Raw genomic sequence first — 23,328 nt, 5'->3', positions numbered from 1 at the left:
AAAATATTACCAGTACATTATTTTGAACATAAAAAAAAAAATCTTCTGATATTAGTTTTAAAAAAATTATATTTTATATAATTTTTTAATAAAAGTATATTAAGATAATTATGCTAAATATTTATATATAGCCAGGACAATATTATGATATATCATCATATATGCAGCCAGCATCATTATAATTTGTAATAAACTTCAATGATTTTTCGTCATCCATAAAGCATCAAACGTGCATATAATATCATACGCAAAATACTTCATATATATAGTTGCAGCAATACAGTTATCATAGTATGTTTTTCCACTCCTGAAAGTAAAGACAACGAAGTTAGAAAGCTCGAAGAAAATCCGCAAGAGATGAGATCGAGAGATTCAGATCTTGGTATAAGAAATAGTTCAATATTTTTTAATAATACCACACAAGTTCTTTTGTACAAAACATGACCCAAGTTGAACAATTTACAAAGGGTAATGCATTTTTCCATTACATGAACAGCTGAACATGAAACGAGCATTCATTTTGTTCACTAATGAAGTTCCGGTTTCCGGCCTTTCTTACAGGAAATGCATAACAAAAGTGCTCCCACTTTATTATATTTATATGGTCTGCTTTTAAAATTCCATTTATAAGTCCTACATTTGCATTTCTTTCATTATAAGATATGACTTTAAAAATACTTATAATTTTATCATGGTATTTGTATGATGCTATTACTAATTATGACAGTAATCACGACCACCATATCTGCGAAGCATTCTAACACAGACAATTAATTTAAGCTCTAAAGGTCGATGCATCTAAAGGTATAATTTATATTTAAAGAGTTTATTTTTTATTCCTTCTTATGAAATATTTTATATTTTAAACACTTTTTAACTTATTACATTGCATGCAGTACCTTACTAACTAATTTGTTACGGAAAATGTAAATTAATCTATTTGATTTAAAAGAGTTAACTAATTTAAAATAAATATTTATAATGACGGTTCAACAGGCGTTTAGCTTAGGCCTTTTTGAATAAAATGTATTTGACTTTGGACTTAAAGATAATTCACACATAATATCGTATGGAAAATATATTTAGAATATGATATTCAGAAGATGGTTTGAATAAAATCGAGTAAAATATGACTGGGCATTTTTTATCCATTCGGTCCATTATTGAAATGTGGTTTCTCTTTAAGGCTTAGGGTTAACTTCTCACGGAATTTATTTTTAATCTAAATATTTGGGGAAAAAGTAATGTGATTCAACACGAAACGATTATTACTACGTACTGCGATACGAGATTCACTAGCAAGGTTTTTAGACGTTATAACGATTCATATTACTAATTAATATTAAATTGATGATAAAATAAATTTCGTCTTCTTATATAAATTGTTGTTTTGCTAAGACTGCCCTAATTTTGTGGAATGCATCTGACCCTATATATAAATAAAACATTGCTTTTTTATGCTTTTTTCGTGAGTATAGTACTAGTAACTACTAATTATTTGAGAGAGATGGATATATGCACAGAATAGGTAAAGTGGATATATTATTATGTCATATTTTAACCCTTTCTTTTTAACCCTCTGCAGCTGTAAATACGACATTAGACTACCATATTTTTCCATAAGATTCTCAGATTATTATCAAAAATCGTAAGCAATACATACCAATTTCTTATATGATTTTAAAATCATTATATATTAATCGGAAGAAGTTAGAAAATAATCATTTTAACGTCCTGCTTAAAGTGACATCTATACGTATTCGATGATATCATGTAGACTCGACCCGTCGTCTGCATAAAATAAGTACGTTTCATCATTGTAATTTGTTTTATCATACAACGATAGATGGAGCTATATAAACATTTTCTTCAGATGTTCTTGGTGTTTTTTTGTAAAACTCAATTTATTAAGTACTTCTGTATTCTGAGTTTATTACATACCTAATAAGACCTTCATATTAACAACGGATTTATTTAAACTAAACGTTTTTATCTGTTTTTTATCACTTCTGCAGTACATATTTTTTAAGCTAATAATAGTAAGATGTAGGGATTTTTACAACGAGTAGGTATAACTCATTGTTCCGTTAACTGCAGCTGTACCTACTGATCTTATTATAAAATAATAGAGATAATAATTGATCCCACTTTCGCAGTAGGTCAGTGATTTTGATTTAAATTATTTTTTCATGATTTTTAATTAATTATTTTAGCATTAATAAAGTCTAAAAACGTAACGTAACTAAGTCTAAATCTAACTCCTAAAAATAACTATAATAATATTTACAGCAAGACATTAATTTATTGATTACAATCAAAGTATGAAATCTTTAAACACGAGCTGCAAAATGATTGATATTATAATATTTTAATCCAAAGTTCTTGATATATAGATATTAATGATTTACTTTGAAGTAATTACTTTGACCTTGCCTTCGAGATTTCCGCGTAAAACTATATTTTTGGCAGACCACTTATAAAATCCAATTTGGGACTTTATACTCTAAATATCACACCTGATAAACATAACAATATGCTTTTTAGAATACTAATATTTTACTATATTCAAGGATCATTCAAGCCCAAAAATCAAATACCTACTAACACACGTCAAACTACTAATAGTTACAATAAGTAGTAAGTTAAATTTTTACTGTTACCTTAATTTCAATTAATTTGTAAAACGCTAACTTTAAGTAATATAAGTCCACATTATATACATTATCTTATAGGTGTATATATTAGAATTGTAATCATGTTGAATGAAATAATGAAAATCAATTTGACTATCTTTTTTCATTTCTTCAGGTAGGTTTGAGGGTGGAAGAGAAAGAAGAGGAACTCCTGCAATAGCCTTCGTAATTATTAGTTAGTTAGTTTAGTTGGGCTGTTTACACACTTAGCCTCTTGATTGGGCCATTGTACGTTTTCATTTCTCTTCCTTACACCAACCAGCCCAGATCATTCCAGAAGTCTAGCAGACTTTTTAAATTTCTACAGGCATCCGGAAGCGACGCTGGTAATTGGAGGATTTGTGCCCGTTCGGCAGATAAATACTATCTGTCGGTGAAAATTAGGATTGCGCACTGTTAATTATTGTAGTTTATTTCTCCTAATTTATTGCACTACTTTTGCATATTTTTTCTATGTAAATACGTCGCTGTCGCATGTCAAAGGTTAAACCACTTTAAGAATGAATTTTGTTTTCTCTTCACAAATGTCACTGCTGGACAGAGGCGTCCCCCAAAGATCTCGACGACGATCGTTCGCAACCTATCCCAGCCATGTTGATCAGATCATTGATCCACATCATGGGCGGCCTACTAACATAGCCTGTCCGTAGAACTATGTGCCCTGCCCACCGCCATTTCAGTTTTGCAATCATCCGGGCTATGCTATGAATATGAATATTCAAGTGGCTTCCTAAAAACGTTCCTCTTGATGTGATTTCTAGAAAGATTTCAACAAATACGAGGATGAAAATCTCTTTTAATGTCAACATCCTTTTTAATTATATGAGTGTACTCTAATTACCTCCTTATCCTCATCAATTTGTAGTTATTGCCTGGGTGGGAAGTTATTGTCCGTTATTATATTTAACCTTACTAATGACACGTAATAATAATGGACGCAATCGGACAAGAATAATGCAATGCTTTTTAATTCTCATGCTGCAATCTGGAAGAAGGAAATTGATTCAGTGTTTGTATATATATTCACTCTGCAGCAATTTCACTTTATCTACACTCCGATTTATAAAAGATCATCATGTTTCATAAATTATATTTTCTACTTTTATTTTATTTTTTACAAGTTGGATATTCAGCACGTATTCTTGGACTTTTTACAAATTCAATTCTTAGTCATCAATTATCATATGATCCTCATATGATAGCTCTCGCGGAGAGGGGACATAACGTTACCGTTGCTACGTTCTTCCCGTTAAAGACAAAACCTGCTAATTATCATGAAGTTAGTCTACAAAGTCTTGCAAATTTACGTGTAGAAGTTTTTCATATAGGAAGATATGAACAACCAGTTGGAATTATGAGAGTACCATTTGTGAGTAGCGTGCTCGACCAAGTGAATCAGTTTGAATATATGGCAGGAGTGGAATTTGATATCTGCAAAAAACTTGTGAGATATACACCATTTACGGATCTTATTAATAACGAATACGATGTAGTGATAACGGGGCATTTCATTGGTGATTGTGTGTTGAAGTTATTGGAAGTTCATAATGTAACAGCTCCTGTTATTGGAATGTGTTCGAGTACCATATTACCCTGGACAAACAAGATTATGGGAGCGGAGAATAATCCTTCATTTATACCTGTTATTACATCTTCATTTTCAAATAAAATGGCGTTTATACAACGCTTGGAGAATACAATTACACACTTTTTAATGACGACCATGCGGCAGAGATTAATGGTAAAGGAGAAAAATATGATTGAAAAATACTATGGTCAGAAATTGAAAAATCACAAAAACTATAATTTAATTCTTCTGAATTCCCATCATGTTCTCAATGGAGTTAGGCCAGTTGTTCCTGGTTTAATTGAAATAGGAGGAATACATGTAAATTCTACTAAAAACAAACTCCCACAGGTAAGATTATTATATTATTTCTTTAAAATGGTTAGTGTATCAACAAAATGTAAAAGACAGGTTTGGTTCTAGTCGAGTTTACACAATTATGTTAAGGAAAAAGGACAGTTTCGGTTAAGCTAACTTTATTCACATAATAATGATGCTGATATTTTGAATTGGGGCTTGTCTTCTTATTATTACAAGACGTAGTAAAATACCAGTTAGTTTTTTTATGTCATTACCTACTTGAAAGTATAAATCAAACTTTTGTTCATTGTTTCTAAAAATTTCTTTCAAATCGTTTCTGGATGAGTTGATACTTATTTTCAAAGATATTAAAATATCTGAGAATGGTTGATGAGAGTACGAATATCAAAAAAATACTTCTAAGCAACCCCATACTAATTTATTACTTCATTTATTGAATTGAAAAAAGCAAATATAAATAATCTCTGTCCCTTATTTCAGCATATCGAAAGATTCATAGATGAATCTGATCATGGAGTTATTGTGTTCAGCCTAGGGGCACAAACGAAATCCACATCACTGTCTGGGAGGAAACAAAATATTCTTATTAATGTTTTTTCCAAACTGAAACAAAGAATTATTTGGAAGTACGCGGAAAGTGCAGAAGAGGGAACATTAATTGGAAATAATATCCTAAGAGTCAAATGGATACCACAAAAAGATGTTTTACGTTTGTATCCACAATATTATGTACAGTATACTATAAAGTATTAAACGTAACCACTATAAATACTGAAAAAAAATTATATTTACTGAGACCAAATATTCCTAGTTTGTTTTTATATGAAAAAACACCATTTAGAGAGTGGTTAAATAAAAAAATACCTTATATTTTTATGCAATCAATGAATCAATCATAAAAAACTCGCTAGTAAATTATGGTACATTAAATTAAAAGAAAAACCATTAATATTTACTTATAAAATCCATAATGACCCTATGAATTTCACCTTCCTTGAAGTTTTAAAAATGCCTTATCTTATTTGTTTTGATTTGCAGGACATGACAAGGTAAAGGCGGTAATATGTCACGGTGGAAATTTGGGTATGATAGAATCTATTTTTGCTGGCAAGCCAATGGTGGTTATACCGATTTTAGCAGATCAAAGATTAAATGCAGTTGCAGCAAAAGAAGCAGGTGTTGCTGAAGTTTTGTCCTTACCTGACTTTGATGAAGAAGATTTAGAAAAAGCTATAGAGAATGTACTTAGCCAAGGGTAAGTTATAATCCAAACTCACACTTTTCAACCTACTTAATGAACAAATATTAATGGACTCAGTTGTCTCAATTTCACTAGTGTAATAATTTATTATCTTATATATTATTATCGGATCTTTATTAGTGAAAGCTCAATGAACCAACAATCATGGAATTCCAAATATAAAAATTAAATTGCATTATAATAAAAAAAGCGTTTTCTTGTGTCAGTAAGTGCTAGTATTATGTCAGGAATCCAAATAGGAATCCATAATTTCAAAAGAAAAAGGAAATTATTTGATACATGATGCTTTGTTTCTTAGTGATTGTGAAAATGTAGAAAAAATCATTTTTGATCGATTCCAATATATATAGTAATGAGCACGTGATTATATTTTGTTCTAGCTAGATACTCAAATATATTTTGAACATCTGGCATATTTTTATCAGTACATATTTACTCCAAAATTATTGTTGATAAGTAAAACCTACTCTAAAGAATCATAGCCAGGGTTTAGAATGTAGGTTATTTTAACAACATCTCGTGTAAATTCTTAAATGAAGGTTCTAGCTTTTAGCTTTTATCGTGTTTCTGTATATTAGAATAAAACTTTAATGATTAAATACTTTTTAAGAGTAACGCTAGGTGTCGCCTACTAGACAGGCAAAAGTCTGGCAGACTAGGTCTACCAGACTTTTTTCTATTTTTGTTTCTTACATTAATTTAGTAAGGGTGTGGTACCCTTATTAAAGTGGATGATTTTTTTTCATAAATCACCCTTCTATGATAGAATCTAATATATTATTTTATTTTATATTTTAGGATGCAAGAAAAAGCCAAGGAGGTGTCACAAGTTTGGCATGATCGGGAAAACTCTCCTTTACACACAGCTGTTTATTGGACAGAAAGAGTTATTAGATGGGGACATAAATCACCCTTACATTCACCATCCAGAGATATGCCCTTGTATCAATATCTTCTGTTAGATGTCTTAGCATTTATTGTTTTGTTTGTATCAATAATAATATTTTGTCTCGTATTTATGTCCAAATGGATATTTTTGAAAATGAAAAGTAATATTTATAGCAATATAAAAAATAAAACTCAGTAACATATTGTAATAATAATAATAGAAAAGTTAAACATTATCATTGCATAGCATACTTTATTATCTAACTATTTATTTTTAGTGCCTAGTAACTATATAATAATATACTGACCATGTATATGCGAACATAACGCTCGATAACAACAATTTTGCGAAAGAATTCAATTTATTTAAATAAATTAGAGCAACATTCTGTACTTGAATAAAAATTGTGAATTATTCTTCCGCAATTCCAAAGTTCCATTTGTGTTCATTTATGGTGCTGGTATTTCCTTAGTCTTCTTTTTACGTTTCATCAAATCTTGATAGATATCATCCAGACTTCTAGACTTTGTTTCTGGCACAAACAGTAGAGTATACGCCGATATAATAACACAAAATATTCCAAAGAAATAGAATGCTACGTGGATACCGACAGCATTTGCCAGAGGTTTGAAGAACAGTAACTGAATAAAGTCAACCAAAGACGATGTGGCCATGGTCGTCGCCATCACTGTTGCTCGATACTGAAAGAAAATATCACTTAATTCTAGTTCTTTATTTATTTATATTTTTTATATAACGTCAAGAATTAAAGAGAGTATCAAACCAATTCAAATGCAGTTCAACTCCAGAGTTCCTGAGAAACCCGGCTACGCAATTTCATTCTTGACACATAATTTCCTTCCTTATTTAAGAATTAACATTGTACGACAAGTTTATTATTGTTTATTATTTGAATAATTCTAAATATTACGATATTTAATTAGTTTACAATAACCATGTGTGAAAAGTACCTTGAATGAAAATATTTCTCCTGCAATCACGAGTGAAATTGGTGCCAGACCCGCTGAGTCACAGAATATACAGAGGCACATTGTCACCATGGGCATCCAGCTGGGGACCAATACGCCATAATCTCTTGCTAAGAACCATGACGCTAGAACACACATACTAAGGCCAGAGATGAGAGCCGTCGCGAAGAAAAGGATCTAAAAAGCATTAAAGTGTTTTTATATTAGGACAGGTAAATGGGTAAGAGTCTTACGTGATGGAGCTAAGGCAACCGCCCATGGACATCCACCAGGGATGAAAAGATATGTTGCCAGCCCTTAAGCTGGGACTATGCTCTGAGCTTGAAGGTTCCTAAGTCGTATTGGTTCGGGGAAACAGCAGCCGGTAATTGATTCCACAAAGTGGCCAAGCGAGACAAAAAAAAAATCTCGCAAAACGCGTGTGTGTAGAATGCCAGACGTCAACATGACACCAAATGATAACCTCATTTTCTGGTTAGGTTCTTCTGCATAATGTCACTAGCTCGCCACATACCAATGTGTTATTAATTTTTGAATTATTGAATTGACATTTATTTTTTCGGCAAAATTTTTGTGATGCCTGTGGTGTTTCAAAATGGTATGGGCGTAGCTATCACATATCATCAGTTTCCCCATATGTATCCTCGCTTGTCCTCCTATTCCGAAAAAAGAATAACATAACACACTTCCAAAGTTAAGTGTGTGCTGTATCTACTTTCCTGAAAATTTTTTTTTCGATGGAAGTAATTAGGTTTAAGAGTTTATTTTATGTAAGTAGGGGTAACGGGTAGGTGGCTTGAACTGATGGCAAGTAAATAAACAGAACCAGAGTATTAATAGTATGAGATGCACTGCCAGCCTTTGAGATAATAGTGCGCTCTAGACTTGAAGATCCCGAAGTTGTATTGGTTCGGGATTTCACTTTTTTTTTTATGGAATAGGAGGACAAACGAGCGTACGGGTCACCTGTTGTTAAGTGATCACCGCCGCCCACACTCTCTTGCAACACCAGAGGAATCACAGGAGCGTTGCCAGCCTTTAAGGAAGGTGTACGCGCTTTTTTTGAAGGTTCCCATTTCGTATCGTCCCGGAAACACCGCACAAGGAAGTTCATTCCACAGCTTTGTAGTACGTGGAAGAAAGCTCCTTGTAAACCGCACTGTGGAGGACCGCCACACATCCAGATGGTGAGGATGATATCCTAACTTGTGGTGTGTCGTGCGAAGGTAGAATTCGGCGGCAGGAATTAGGTAAAACAGCTTTTCGGAACATTCCCCGTGATAAATGCGGTAGAAGACACACAATGAATTTCAATTTAAATTTCAATTTCAATCACTTCATTTCAATTCCAAACATCAGCGTGATTAGTGATTTTCATTATCAGTAACTGTGATACAAGAAGAGAAATGATGGTGCGAGCTTAGATAAATATCTAAGCTCGCACCATCACTATAATTTTATAGTTCTAGATAGATCTTCTTACTGCTAGGGAACGCATGAAAATAGACCAGGTTTATTACTTAAGTCTGCATGACAAGCTACGTCTTAGTATGCGTGCGTTACTGAAAATAAGTGTATAAATTATTTAAGGAATGACTCACAGTTACTCACAGTCATTCCCGTCGCTGCTCCCGATCAACCGAGTATTTCTAAGTTTTTTACGCTCTTAAAGTGTGCTATTGTAACAAATGGACAAAAAATACCTTTCTACCAGCTTTCTCAATAAAACTTGAAGCTATAATGGATCCGGCAACCTGTACACCTCCAAGCAACATAGCCTGCTGATTCGGCGACAGAATAAGACTACTATCCCTTGAGGCTATAGTAAATATCTCTCCGGCATAGTTGAGGATTGGTATTGCACCACAGACTTCCCTGGCTAAAGTAACCGTCATTGCAATACCGTATGCCCGGCGCATTACTTTATCCTTGACTAGAAAAAAAAAATACTTGGTAAAAATAAGGAAAATAGACTATCCAGCTCTTTTTCATTATATAGTAATAGGATTATTAAATCATATTTTGTTACGTGTAATTTTTAAATATTTTTAAAACAACCCACGCATTAAGTCTGCTCACGGTCCTCATATGCAAATTGACACTTAAGGATTGTTTCATAATGATCAAGTAAAGTAGCAAATTGTTATAGGCTAGATAATATTAATGAATTCATTAAAGTTCCGAGTAACACACATTGTGTTTCACAATCACTTTACCGCTATGATTATTTACGAGATGACTTATAGGCAAATTGGTTTCGCAACCTCGCATTCTATAGTTCCCTTCGACGAATTGAGAGTATTAAAAAGACATTATGGTATACGAAATAACGTAACATAAGCTTAATGGCTTTAATGTAAATTTTTATTATATATTGTGCATTTTTTTTATTTGTATATCTCTAAATAGCACCTCTAGGTACCACTACTTTCAAAATAAAATCAATGATCACATAATTGTTGTGCACTTTTGTGGAACGCAATTTGAAAAAAAATAAACAAATAAAGAGCTAGTTACCACTACATTTTATACATTGTGAGATGCAAATGATAATTATTTGATGGATAAGTAGCAAATAACCTATTTTATTTTATTACTACTTTACTTGTACATTGGGTCTAAGGACTAACAAGGCCTTGTCAGATATATGCATAGTAACAAAATAAATACTTCTATTCTTATGATAATGTTACTTTTCACAAATTTTATATTAAACTATACAAAGGGAATGCTCCTCTTAAACACACATGTGATACATTACATGCGACGTACGAACTTTGATATATTCATATAAGGTTTATTTCTCAGTGAGGAGCTAGACTTGGTGATATCTTTGGCACTATAGTAATACAAGTCTTATGGACTTTATGCGAAAGTATCAATTTGCCGTAACAGAAACAAATGTTTTAAGACTTATTTGAATTCGTTATTTTATTTTGGCGCTAATTGGCCTAGCCAAGTCCAAATTTGGTATGTGTATTATGAAATATAATGACGTTTAAATGTGTGGATTTGGGTACGCTTAGGTTTTCATTTGATCATAACGCGATACTACTTCTGCTGTTTTTCTTATCTATACCAAAAAATTGGGAGCTGATTTTTTTTTCGGTTAAATTGCGAAAACTACTGATCTGATCGAAATTATACTCATAACAAAAGATGCCATTTTGATTTCTTATCTGGAACTTATATTCTTTGGCTTAGAAATACCTATATGCATATTAGATTTATTATTTATGATTATTATTAGATCTTCTGCTGTCTACACATCCCAATATTTACCAGATCTCTGTCGACGCTCATCTCGAAACGTCCGACCATTGCTTGGTCAGGAGTGTAGTGTAGTGCCTATCCGACGCCCCCGTCGTAGACTACCAGTGAACCGCTGCGTTTGGCACAACAAGTCAGCAGATTGGAATAGGATGCGTTCCTTTGATATGATACCTTTTGTATCGCTGGTGTATGATCACGGTGTTTAAGAGGGGAGCAGATTTTTCCAAAATATTTTTAACATGTCCTTATTTTACTAGATTTTACGAAGGTTTTCAATATCCGATCTCAAAATTATGTTACGTTATCGTCATTCGTCAGTCGTCATCCGTCTTCAGGATTGGTTTCCGCTCTGCTCCAACTAGATACTGCACTACCTAAGAACAATAGCTTTTTTATAACGGCTACTATTAGATGCTTGTTTGCGTGGCATATTGACACTCACTGGCATCTTTTAAATTTCGTAACATGTTGTTGTATGTATGTGTATTTTGTTTAAGATAATCAATGATTTTGAAAATCACTTAGATATAATAACTGGTTGTATGTCTTTTAATAGCTGTGTTCAGAACTGAAGTTAAAAGTATTATAATATAAACCAGAAACTCACATATATCTTTCAACAGAAACTCACTGCACTTCGAATCATTTTCTTGTTCTTTTTGTAACATTTGAACCTCAGCTGATACTAATGAGTCGCTCTCTTTCCTGTGTTTCAGCCAAGCAATCACTCTTTTTACTTCCTGGCAAAATAGAATTTGTGAGTGAGCCAAGTATTGAAAACCTTTAGACTATAAATTAAAAGTTTTAATTACTTCTGTGATAGTTGTACATCCATAAATATTATCATCCTCAGAGCCAAAAAGTGATCAACTAATGCATTTGATATTTCGATCTAATGCGATTGGTTGAGCCTCAATATCCCAACATGAGGATGCTTATGCTAGCCCCGGTGCAATATACCTCGCTACAAACTTATTCTAAATTAACATTACACACTACAGGTACTTCACTTATAAAATTTAAAATAAGTTACCAGAAATATTAGTAAATTCATAAGCTCTTTAAAAAACTACGTTTGAAAAAAGTGAGCAGTCTATTAATGAATACTTTAAGGAAAAACATTTTTAAATGTCTGCTCCTCTTCTGTTTATTGTTCCGCCTTTCGAGGTGAGCCATTAATTGTTTTGTCACTAAGTCACATGTAACAATGTAAATTTACGAATAAATAAATAAATAAACACTAGAAAGTAAATATCTCTTTTTCATTTGCTTATTCTTTATTACATACTAACCTCTAGTTTTTTACGTTTAACCAAGTAAGACGGTGATTCTGGCATCATCATAAATATTATAATGTGCAGGGTCGGTATTGAAAGACATATCCAAAGTATGGTATGATATCCCAGCATATCTCCAATAATATACATAAACAAATTTCCAGTTGTTTGGAATAAAATAAGCTGTAAAATTTTAATATAATTATAATCATAATATTTTATGACAAAATGGATCGAATTTAAAAACGTACATAATTGAAATGTTAATAAGAGAGATATAGTTGTTCAAAATCTTAATTGTAAATATTATTTTATTTATGAGTATACATAATTAAAATTAATATGTTCATAAGACGTCGGGTAAGACATTAATACGTAGGTCACCCTAAAAGTTTTGCGTAACTTTAAAAACCAACATGTTATAACCAAAATATTATGTTTATTGCTTTTCAAAATACTTTCCTTTACATTTTAAAGGTTTTTCATGCGATCTAACCATTTTTTTTAACAGGAGAACCACAGATTAGAAGGCATATTTTCTACTTGCTGATTGAACGCTATCACTGGCTCTTCGGAATCGGTAAAAGTGAAACCTCTCATCAAATTGTTGATTTTGGGGAAAAAACAGATCACAAGATATCTAAGTTGGGGCTATGTGCAGGATGGGTGACGAGTGGTACGGAAACGGTTTTTCGGAAGCTAAAAATGACTAAGTTTTCTTGGCCGTGTGTGAAGAAGCGTTGTCATGATGTAGGAGAACGCTGCTTTTTAGTCTTTCCCGAACTTTTTTTAACATCCTGGGTAAACAAATGGTAGAATACCACTCGGCATTAACACTCTTTTGATCTTCAAGTGGAATTTTGCAGATAGGCCCCGCCGCTGAAGGAAAAATACGATCATTTTTTTAATAACGTTTCTCGCCTGCCTCACTTTTGTTGGGATGTTCTCATTTTCAAACACTCATTCACAAGATTGCTGTTTTTGTTCGAGTTCAAAACAATAAATCCACGTTGCGTGTCCTGTGACAATATCATTAACAGCATTAGAATGTCCGTGGTCGTACTTCATTAGCATCTGTGAGCACCATTCTACGCGAGCCCGCTTCTGCTCCGCTGTCAGTTCATGAGAGATCCAACGACAACAAAGTTTCCGAACTTTCAATTTTTTTTCTGAATTTGGCTCATACAAATCGCCAATAGTCCTCGAATTGTCTCATAGGTAATCCGCGGGTTTTCTTCAATTAATCGCTTAACAGTAACCACATTATTTTCTTTGACAGCAGTTGAAGGCCGCCCTTCATGAAATTCGTACATCGCCCATAAAGAAACCCGACGTACGAAAATTCAGCAAACCATCGCCTACGCTGCTCAAGCAAGGTGCTTCCAAAAGCATTTTGAAGACGAGCGGCACAGTCTTGCGGAGAGAGAGAATTTTTAAAATAAAAAATCATCGCTCTTAAATCTTTTCGACTTAATTCCATTTTGTACGCAACGTAGAACTTTGATGTGTGATAAAAAACAATTGACAGTAGGGTATATGCATGATTTTTAAAAAGATTTAAATTTGATTATTTACATCCTTAAAGTTATCAAACACATCAAATTATTGATAAAAACATTCTTATTCAATTAAAAATAAATATTCTTTTCGGGCAGTATATTTCGGCTATTCAAACGGGCCATTTTGTGCGGGTTTCTGTGACGTCAGAGTCTATATCAACAATCTATTGAACCGATCGGAATAATACTTGTACGATTAGATGCATGTTTCGGATAAGGTTTTAAAAGTTATTTCTGGTGCCGAAAATACTTGAAAAGTGCAATAGATAAAGTATTTTTCTAGTTCCAAGAGACTCATCTATTGGATAGTTGTCAAAGTGGTGTAAACAGTAACCATTTGACTGCGTGCAACGCAGAACTACCCGAATCGTCGTGGATCCAGTGCTCTGTGAACGGCTAGAACGTTTCGCGCTCTTCCTAACGGTTTTCAAGGAACTTTTTACTATAAAAATTTAAAATTTACTTTAATAAACATTGGTTATGGTAATTCCAATTAAATTCTATTTTCTGCATTTATAGATTATGTATAGTTTTACAAATTAATATGAGAAAATATGAATTGAAAAAACTTAAAAACTAAATTAATTATCACATCGGGCACTATTAGGCACATCACACCTTGAAGCCTTCACTTTTTTAAATTCATCAGAAACAAAATCTGGATTTGAAACACAAAAAACGCATCATAAACGCGTCTATTTCTGTAAGATTATCTGTTTGCGTTTTAACAAATCCACTTTCAGTCATTGTAAATACTTATTAAACAGATCAATGAATAATAAAAATCAATATGTTATAATTAAATATTAACAACGTTAACAAACTAAAACAATATCTAGGAACCGTACCAGTGCTTATAGAATTATGGAGTTTGACGTCACACTGCGTTTCGACCAATAGCGTTGCGTTTCGATGTTATATATTTCGCGCGTATTTATTGCACTTTTGTTTATTTAATATTAATTATTCAGCAAAAATTTTATGGGAAAAAATTAGTTATGATAAAATCATTAATGGTAAAGATTAAAAAAAATATTTGAACTAAATATAAGATACATGCATATACCCTATTGATTTTCCGACATTTTTTTTATTACTAAGAAGGTAGCAACGTTTCAAAAAATATAACATTCGAAATTAAAATAGTTCCGATTAGCTAGAACTGCAAAACTTTAAGGGTGCCCAATGTAATAAAGTATTAACAAAGTGGAAGGTTTATTTGCACAGAGTGCCGGGTAGGTTATTACTACACTGGCTTAGCAGTAATGTGCAAGCGGTATAGTATTTATGTTTGAAAGGTGCCGTAGTTAATCAGATTACTGGGCTAATCGGACTTAACATCTTATTTCTTAATGTGACAAGTGTAATGTGATGCAGTGTGCACTGTAATTGCTCTTTTTCATGAATCCGTGTCATCCCTTTTTCTCAAGAAAATGTAGATACCATATACATTTTTCATAAGTTCTGAAGTGTTTGAAAGTCGCTTTATTCGCTGTTTAGAATGAGCATATTTGAAGATCACTTTTTTTAATAATGTCAAACAGAGCAAAGCTAAGTTAAGTGTATAGTTTTCATGTTGAAATTGCATTAAAGTCTTAGATTTTCTGTTTATACTTACCAATGATCCCAGCGAGCCTCGGATATTATCATCGCTAATTTCTTTGGTGTACATAGAACACGTTACGAAGCAACCTGCCATCGAAAACCCAACAAACGCTCGGGCCAGGAGTAGTGCCCAAAATTGTGTAGAAACCAAAAGTAATACCCAGCTAGCCTAAACGTTATTAAAGACATTATTTTTATTTCAGCCACCAACGTCTCGCACGTACTATGTACTTTGTATGGGACCTTTAGTACAATTCACGTAATTTCGAAATCGTTGAGGCTAAGTTCCAATCCTATCCACGTTTTACTCTAGTTTTGGATTCCTTTTCTAACTCATGAGGACTTCTGAAAAGATCTCAAAATTTCTAAATGATCTAGTAAATTCTAAAATGAGTGAAATGAAATGGAATGATGTATTTGTATGAATTGCACAACACAATTCGCCAATATATCGGCATACAAATATTAGATGGTCAATATTGGAGTTTTTATATTTATACGTCAATTAATACACATTACATAGCTTTAATTTTATAATATAATATAAAATAAACATTAGTTTGTAGGTACCTCTCAAAAAATAACATTTAAATACTTTTATTTTTTTCTTAAGAATTCATTTAAACTATAAAAGCATTTTTCTATTAGCCATAATATAATTTTTTATGCGTTATTGTTTTAGGCATCTCTCCAATATTCTTTGGAAGGTGGTTAAAGACCATAATACACATAACATTTGCGTTATTTTGATGAAGCGCTGTTATACAGTATGGCATCAGAAAGCGAGTTGGATCTCTTAATCCTAATATAGTCCTTTGCTAGTTTAAAAAGTTCACCATGGTTTTTAATGAACATATAAATTCCTAATATATATAGACCAGTAAGCGTTAACAGACGGTGCTTTTTGAATGTCTACACGATACTAGAGGACTGCATTGCATAATTATTCACTGTAAAACTTTATAAGTTATTTAGTGCAAGTCAGGATGAAGTACAAAAACTACAATAGCATTATCAATGTCACTCTCCGGCTAATATAATATTTTTATTATTATTTTTGGTTAATTTATAGAGAAGTAGTTCTATTTTTTTTTAAATAAAGTAATATTTGAGTTTGTTGTCCTGTATATACAAATAATGTAGCAATTTATCGCTCTTACCTCAACAGCACAACATTCAAATATTTTTTCTGTTGAGTATTCAGTACACTGATCGAGAACCTTTAATCTAGAGATTTCTCCAATAAAATACAACTACCTCCTCGTCTTTCATTCAATCTACAAAACGACGAAACCACATTATAATTTTGCAGCATGAGATAAGATTCTACTCCCCTTTTTATAAAAGTTTCCGTAAGACCATTAAAATCGATTTTGAATGTTTGAGAAAGTTCAAAAAATTTCTGGATTGATCAAGAAATTTCTAAGATGCAGTAAGTGCAAACTATGATAATTGATTTAGAATGCTCGATAAAGATGTAAAAAATTCTGGAATCGTCGAAAAAATTCTAGTTAATAATTTATTCAAAATCTACAAGTTCTACAAAATTCTGGATTGATCTAGATATCTTCAAAAAGTGTAAGACTGTTATTATAGAAACGACTTCTAAAATGAGTGAATACTGACAATTATTTTGATTGATTAAGAATGATCGAAAATATACTAGAAATTTCTGGACTGATCTAAAAAAATTCTCAAATGAGTGAGAACTATTTAGCACGTTAAATAAACGATTTAGAACGTTAGAGAAAGTACTAGAAATTTTTGAATTGATCTAAAAGTTCAAGATATTTCTAGATTGATCTAGAAAATTCTAAAATGAGTGACAATTATTAAAATTTGTCACTACAGAATTACTCGAGAGTGAGAAGTAATCTTAAACATGGAGTAAGTTTACATTGCACTTATTAGATAGCGTCTGTCTAAGAAGTGGTAAAAAAAAGGGTTTAAATTTGGAATAACTTAACTTTGCGTTAATTACTAACACAGAGTATGTTTAATGGCCGAATAAGTTTCCCAATATCAAAAATAGAAATCTATAACATCCATGTTAAAAATATATCCATACCTATATTATTATATATTTTTTAAACCAATAAACATTTACCGGGCAAAACCGGGTTTTGCTGCTAGTGTAGGTATAAGATTTGTTTTATGTGAATAAACTGATAAGTAAAGTATTACTTAAAATTATATTAATATCATATATTATGATCAAAATAAATTCAATAGAGTAAACCTTGAAAAAATTGAATAAAGACATTAAAGAACGTAGGTTTATTGAGAACAAAGTGATTTTGTTTTTTAATATAACACTTAGATACTATTTAAATAATATTTTTTTGTGAAATGTTAACAAGCTACAAAATTTATGATATTATTATGTAACTTTAATCTCTTCTTATTGATTGAATATATTTTGACTCATTTAAAACATTTTTTTAGCTAGTAAAAGTAAAACATCAACGATTACAAAATGAATATATATACATATATATATAATATACTTAATAATAATAATAATATACTTAATATAAATAATATACTTACAGCATTAGCTAGCGATGTTAACAGTAAAGATTTTTTTCTTCCTATTTTATCACATAGCATTGCTATTATATAGTCGCAAGGGACGCCTACAAAATACGCCACACCGGCCAGCCAGGAAACCTGCCGTGAAAATGATTAAATTTCGTTAAATAAAATGACCAAAAATTTGTAAAGTCGATTTCAACCTCATACTCCTTCGGTTTCCCATTGGTTGAAGTACACGAAAACTGATTTTTGGCATCGATGAGGTCTAAAAATCGCACCAAGGCGTAGTAGGAAATATCCAAGTCCTTATCAACAGTTCGTACAACATAAAAAACTCGGACAGTAATAAAAATTAAAATAGGAAAATTAATGAGGAAAGGATTTTTAAAGTACTAGTATCTTAGTAATATAATGAGGTTCTGAAACGTTTTGAGTTGAGAATTATAGATCTAATAAATCTTTAAAATACAGTGCAAAAATTTGGGTTTAATGTAAAAAAAATTACGAAGTTATGACCACATTGCTAGCGAAGTTCACTGAGTAGCCGCCGCGGTAGCTGTTACGTCACACTGACAGTTGGCGCCAGTCAGCCGCGTTGGTAACCATAAGACATGGAGTGTTTTGTTTTTGTGACGTTGAAACAAATTATGTGTATGAATTGTATCTAATTCACCTTTTTAACTATGAATAAATTTATGTTGGTTAGTGTCGATATCTACAAAAACTGCTCTAAAAACGAAAGATTCAACGTACCCAAGGACCCACATTCATAAAAAATAGTTATCTGTTCTAAAAACAGAAGATACAACTCCACCCTCTGCCCAGGTTCCTACACACTGAAGAAGTCTCAATACATAATAATTTGTCTTCATAATTGTGCATAAAAAAAAAAAACTAAGGAATACCTACTGGCTTAAAACTATTTCATCGCCCTAAGGAACTTTTCTGTATGTGGTGTCGCATCAGAACAGTACCACCCCCTCTCCTCCCGTGGGTGTCGTAAGAGTCGACTCGGGCTCGGCAACGTCACCACCAACGAAGACCATTGGCCCTGGCAACATATAATATCAAGGCACTACGGACCGACTAGAAGTTAGAGGAGGCTTTGAGCAGACTATGTTGGGAGGTCGTGGGGCTAGCTGAGGTCCGAAGACCGGGCGAGGACTCGATAATCCTATATTCCGGACACCTGCTCTACTTCCGGGAGGGCGATCAACTATCCCAGGGTGCTGTCGGGTTCCTCGTTCACAAGTCTCTCGTCAACAACGTTACTGAGGTTGAGAGCGTTTCGACTAGGATAGCGTCCCTTATACCCAGAATTACTGAACGGTATTCACTGAAGGTCATTCAGGCATACGCTCCAACTTTGACACACTCAGGCGAGAAGTTAGATTCCATATATGACACATTACAACAGCCATTCGCACTTCTAAGACCCACTTCAAAGTTGTCATGGGAGATTATAATGAAAAACTGGACAAACGAAACGGCGATGAGTTGAGAGTGGGGCAATTTGGAAAATCAGAACTCGAAAATTGAATCGGACTTCATGGAGAAGGACGATCACTATATGTTGAACTCCTTCTTCATGAAGCTAGAGCAACGCAAATGGAATTGATACAGCCCGATGGGGCGACCCAAAATGAGATTCACTTCATTATGTCGACCAATAGACATATTATATTAATGATATCTCCTTCCTCGACTCAGAGAAAACTGGGAGTGTCACCGCATTGTAAGAGGCACATTGAATATCAATCCAAAACTGGAGCTGGTACTGACTGGTGAAGTCTACGCTTCCACCTGCACCCATCCAGATCCAAAACCCTCAAGACTTTCAATACGAATTGTAAAATTTGCTTCGAATGCGTCGGTGACTGCGTTGACGTGGACGAATATAATAACAGGTTCCTGGCAGGCAAACGGCAGGGTCTAAGTTCTTTAAGGCCAGTCGTTCAAAAAGAACCGGAAAAATCTCAAACTCTACTCTCAGATTGGTGGATGTAAGATGCCCAATAGCCCCTCACACACCGGAGGATGCTTTCCAGTATAGGCAGCTAAATAGACAGTCATCAGATAATCTCCAAGTCATCGACTCTCGATATACGCCGCCATAACACAGATTATTGAAGACGGTCCTAGAGCATAAAAAAGGCTTCAAAATATTTGCTTTATTTTCGTCTAAAACCGAACTTTTGTCGGAAGTCGTGAAATTCTACGGACAGTGAAATACGACTGGGCACCTGTAACTAACAAGGTTGACGACCCAAGAGCCAAATTAGCCCAACATTATCTCGAAGATATCCCAGACGTCAGCCTGTACGAGATAAGTATGGCCCTAAAACATCTTAAAACAACGAGGCACCAGGTGATGATGGAATTACAGCCAAGCTTCTAAAATGGCCTGTGCTTAAGATTCTCTAGAAGCTATTCAATTCCGTCATCCTCGAGGGCAAGACTTCGCAAGCGAGGAACAGAAGTATCATGGTGCTGTTCTTTTAGAACTTTAGACCCATATACTTCTGGGTCATGTATTTTAGCTGTTTTTATCAGAAATCGTCTCGTGCGAAAATAATTATAATTAGTCACTACAGAAATCGTCTCGAGCCCAGATTCGATGACTTCCATCCTCCCGAACAAGCCGGAGTCCAAAAAGGCTTTAACACCATAGACCACATACATACGCTGCGGCAAGTTATACAGCAGAGTATAACCAGCCACTATGCCTGGCATTCGCGGACTATGAGAAAGTCTTTGATTCGATCGTGATCTGGGTCCTCGTCGATCCTGACCTCAGTCTCTTCAGAGGTGCCACATTGTTTATCGATATTTCGTTTGCTAAATATTGAAGTGTTTGTATAGAAACGCCAACATGTCAGTCCGTCTTCAGAATCAGTTTTCGAAGCCTGTCCGACTGCAGCGGGGAGTCAGAAAAGGCGATGTCATATCGCTGAAGCTGTTCACCGCTGCATTGGAAGATGTCTTTAAGCTTCTGGACTGGAACGGGCTGGGCATCCATATCAACGGCGAATACATCACTCAGCTTCGATTCGCAGACGATACCGTAATCATGGCAGATAACATGGAAGACTTAAGCCTTATCCTCAATGGCCTCAATACATCTTCCCAATGAGTATGCCACAAAATGAACATGAACAGGACGAAGATCATGTCTAATGCCCATGTCGTACCTACTCCCGTAATAGTTGGGAACTGTACTCTCGAAATTGTTGACGAGTACGTCTACCTTGGACAAATAATCCAGTTGGGCAGGTCCATCTTCAGGAAATATGCCACTCGTCGAATTCAATTCGGATGGGCAACGTTCGGGAAGCTCCGTAAAATCATCTTGTCCAAAATACTACAGTGTCTGAAGACCAAGGTTTTTGACCAGTGTGTTTTATCAGTGATGACATGCGGAACAATGGAGCAATGGAGAGGGCTATGCTCGGAGTTTCCTTACGAGATTGAATGACAAATGTGGAGATACGTAGGAGAACCAAAGTCACCGAGATAGCCCAAACGGTTGTGAAAGTGAAGTGGTGGTGGGCAGGGCACATAGCTCGATAGCCGTAAGGGCAGAAAAGTCCTCGAATGGCGACCACGCACCGGAATACATAGTGTTGGTAGGCCCTCCACAAGAAAGATCAACAATTTGGTCAAGATCACCGGTGTAGGTTAGATGTGAAAAGCGCAGGACCGATCGTCATGGCGATATTTGGGGGAGGCGTTTGACCAGCAGTGGACGTCTTCCGGCTGAAATGATGATGATGAATGATAATGGAACTTTTAGCTTTATTATATTTTCATATACTATTTTGATCTTCGTCACGGCAGACTGATGTGATGACAGATTTTGGGTTTCTCTACTATTACGTCGGTGCACGTCTTAGAAAATATCAAAATATTTGATTACTATTCGTCTAACGAATTCGTGCTGTCAGACAATTTTTGAATACGTTGATAATAGCTATATTTCAACGTTCATTGGTTATTTATAACTGTTATACTTCAAAATTTATTGGAAAGTATTATATTCCAAAGTACATTGGTAGCTGTTATATTTCAACGTTCATTGGTATTCCTAAAATATGATATTCACAGTAAAACAACTGCTATAAGCTATCTGATGCCATTCAAAGATTTACCTCTATGTCTGTAAGTGGTACACCGCTGGGAGAGCTATCCGACTGCAAGAGCAGAGTCATAGGGGAAATCCATCCCATACTTGCCCCGTACGCAAAAACAGGAACATTTACTGTGAGAGAGTAACAATTTGCCTGTATGAAAATTGTTAATTTGTTAACATAAGTATATTGCTATTACTATACTAGAGTAGGTATAACTACCATACTAATATTAGCGTGTAAGAAATATTGTTATAATTTACGAAATCACTGGGTAGGTATCTAAAAATTTAAAGGAAATAGTGCTCGTGTCTCCTTTAAAGTCAAATAAAATTAAAAACGTGAATCATCGATGCCGATGATTTCTACTGGATAGTTTTTCATACTATGTAACTTTTTTCTACATTTTTATAATTTTTTTGAACTATTTAACCTAAGCTAAATTACTTAACAAATGTGAAATCTAAATAAATTCCGTCTACAAGATAGACAGACACATAGACTAACAATAAATAATATTACCAACTTAAAAAAATATTTTTTACAAGTAATGTACAACAAATTAAAACGTATGTTTAGTAAAAATGTGTTATCTTTATTTGAAAAAGACGCTTCAATTTAGATGTAATATACACACAAAATAATTAAGTCAGATATGCTCGACAAGGTCATAAATATTTGTTATATAAAATTTCAGTCATCATTGTGTTAGAATAATCTATATCACTCACTGCTATATCGAAAATGGTTGAAATATACAGTAAATAGTGTTATATAAATAAAAGTTATTACTTACTCAGTAACGCGCATATTATCTGATTTACACAACTGCCTTCAGAAAATAATCTTTTTATTGCCATCTAATTAATTTAAACTTCCCAACTTATTAAAAAATAAATATATTTCGTAAATAAATGTAAACAAAATATTATATTTAATACAACTCGGAATACGTGTTTCCATGGAGGTTTCAACTGAAACTACACAAGCCTACATAATAATTTGTTCAATTATTGTCTTAACGAATCACATTTAAAGGGGCTTACACATCAGATAAGATATTTATTTAATATGTTTAACTAAGTAAATATTGAATAAATAAGAAAATGTTAAGAAATAGTTATATTTATATTTCATGATAAGAAGTTATTTTTAATAGACTAATAATAATGGATGGAAACTAACAGCAGCCATGACTTATTTACGCTGAGGTATTTCAATGTGCAGAATAA

The 23,328-nt window shown here is 33.4% G+C and overlaps 2 protein-coding genes across 9 annotated transcripts; one reads left to right on the top strand and one right to left on the bottom strand.

The window, feature by feature from the left end:
- Positions 1 to 4,449: 4,449 nt before the first annotated feature.
- On the top strand, positions 4,450 to 7,128 carry LOC126967855 (UDP-glycosyltransferase UGT5-like). The gene is made up of 5 exons (XM_050812539.1): positions 4,450 to 4,611; positions 5,062 to 5,218; positions 5,620 to 5,836; positions 6,641 to 6,891; positions 7,112 to 7,128. The coding sequence occupies exons 1-5, from the start codon at positions 4,450 to 4,452 to the stop codon at positions 7,126 to 7,128; spliced, it is 804 nt and encodes a 267-aa protein (XP_050668496.1).
- On the bottom strand, positions 6,931 to 23,075 carry LOC126968000 (facilitated trehalose transporter Tret1-like). Of its 8 annotated transcripts, none has more exons than XM_050812766.1 (9): positions 22,893 to 23,073; positions 22,118 to 22,227; positions 17,985 to 18,104; positions 15,448 to 15,603; positions 12,286 to 12,453; positions 11,601 to 11,733; positions 9,424 to 9,653; positions 7,703 to 7,897; positions 6,931 to 7,432 (listed from the first exon to the last, which is right to left on the bottom strand). In XM_050812766.1, exons 1-9 carry the CDS (start codon positions 22,954 to 22,956, stop codon positions 7,181 to 7,183), a joined length of 1,428 nt encoding a protein of 475 aa, XP_050668723.1. In that variant the 5' UTR covers positions 22,957 to 23,073; the 3' UTR covers positions 6,931 to 7,180. The 8 variants fall into 8 exon arrangements, with proteins under 8 accessions (XP_050668723.1, XP_050668724.1, XP_050668727.1 ...); XM_050812767.1 differs by having other exon boundaries at positions 22,118 to 22,249; positions 22,893 to 23,013; XM_050812770.1 differs by lacking the exon at positions 22,893 to 23,073 and adding an exon at positions 18,879 to 19,020 and having other exon boundaries at positions 15,448 to 15,779; positions 22,118 to 22,203.
- Between the last annotated feature and the right edge of the window lie 253 nt (positions 23,076 to 23,328).

This window comes from Leptidea sinapis, chromosome 14, assembly GCF_905404315.1.
Source record: "Leptidea sinapis chromosome 14, ilLepSina1.1, whole genome shotgun sequence".
Lineage (NCBI taxonomy): Eukaryota > Metazoa > Arthropoda > Insecta > Lepidoptera > Pieridae > Leptidea > Leptidea sinapis.
The sequence above is the reverse complement of the archived record's forward strand: the minus strand, read 5'-3'. Positions and strand labels throughout refer to the sequence as shown.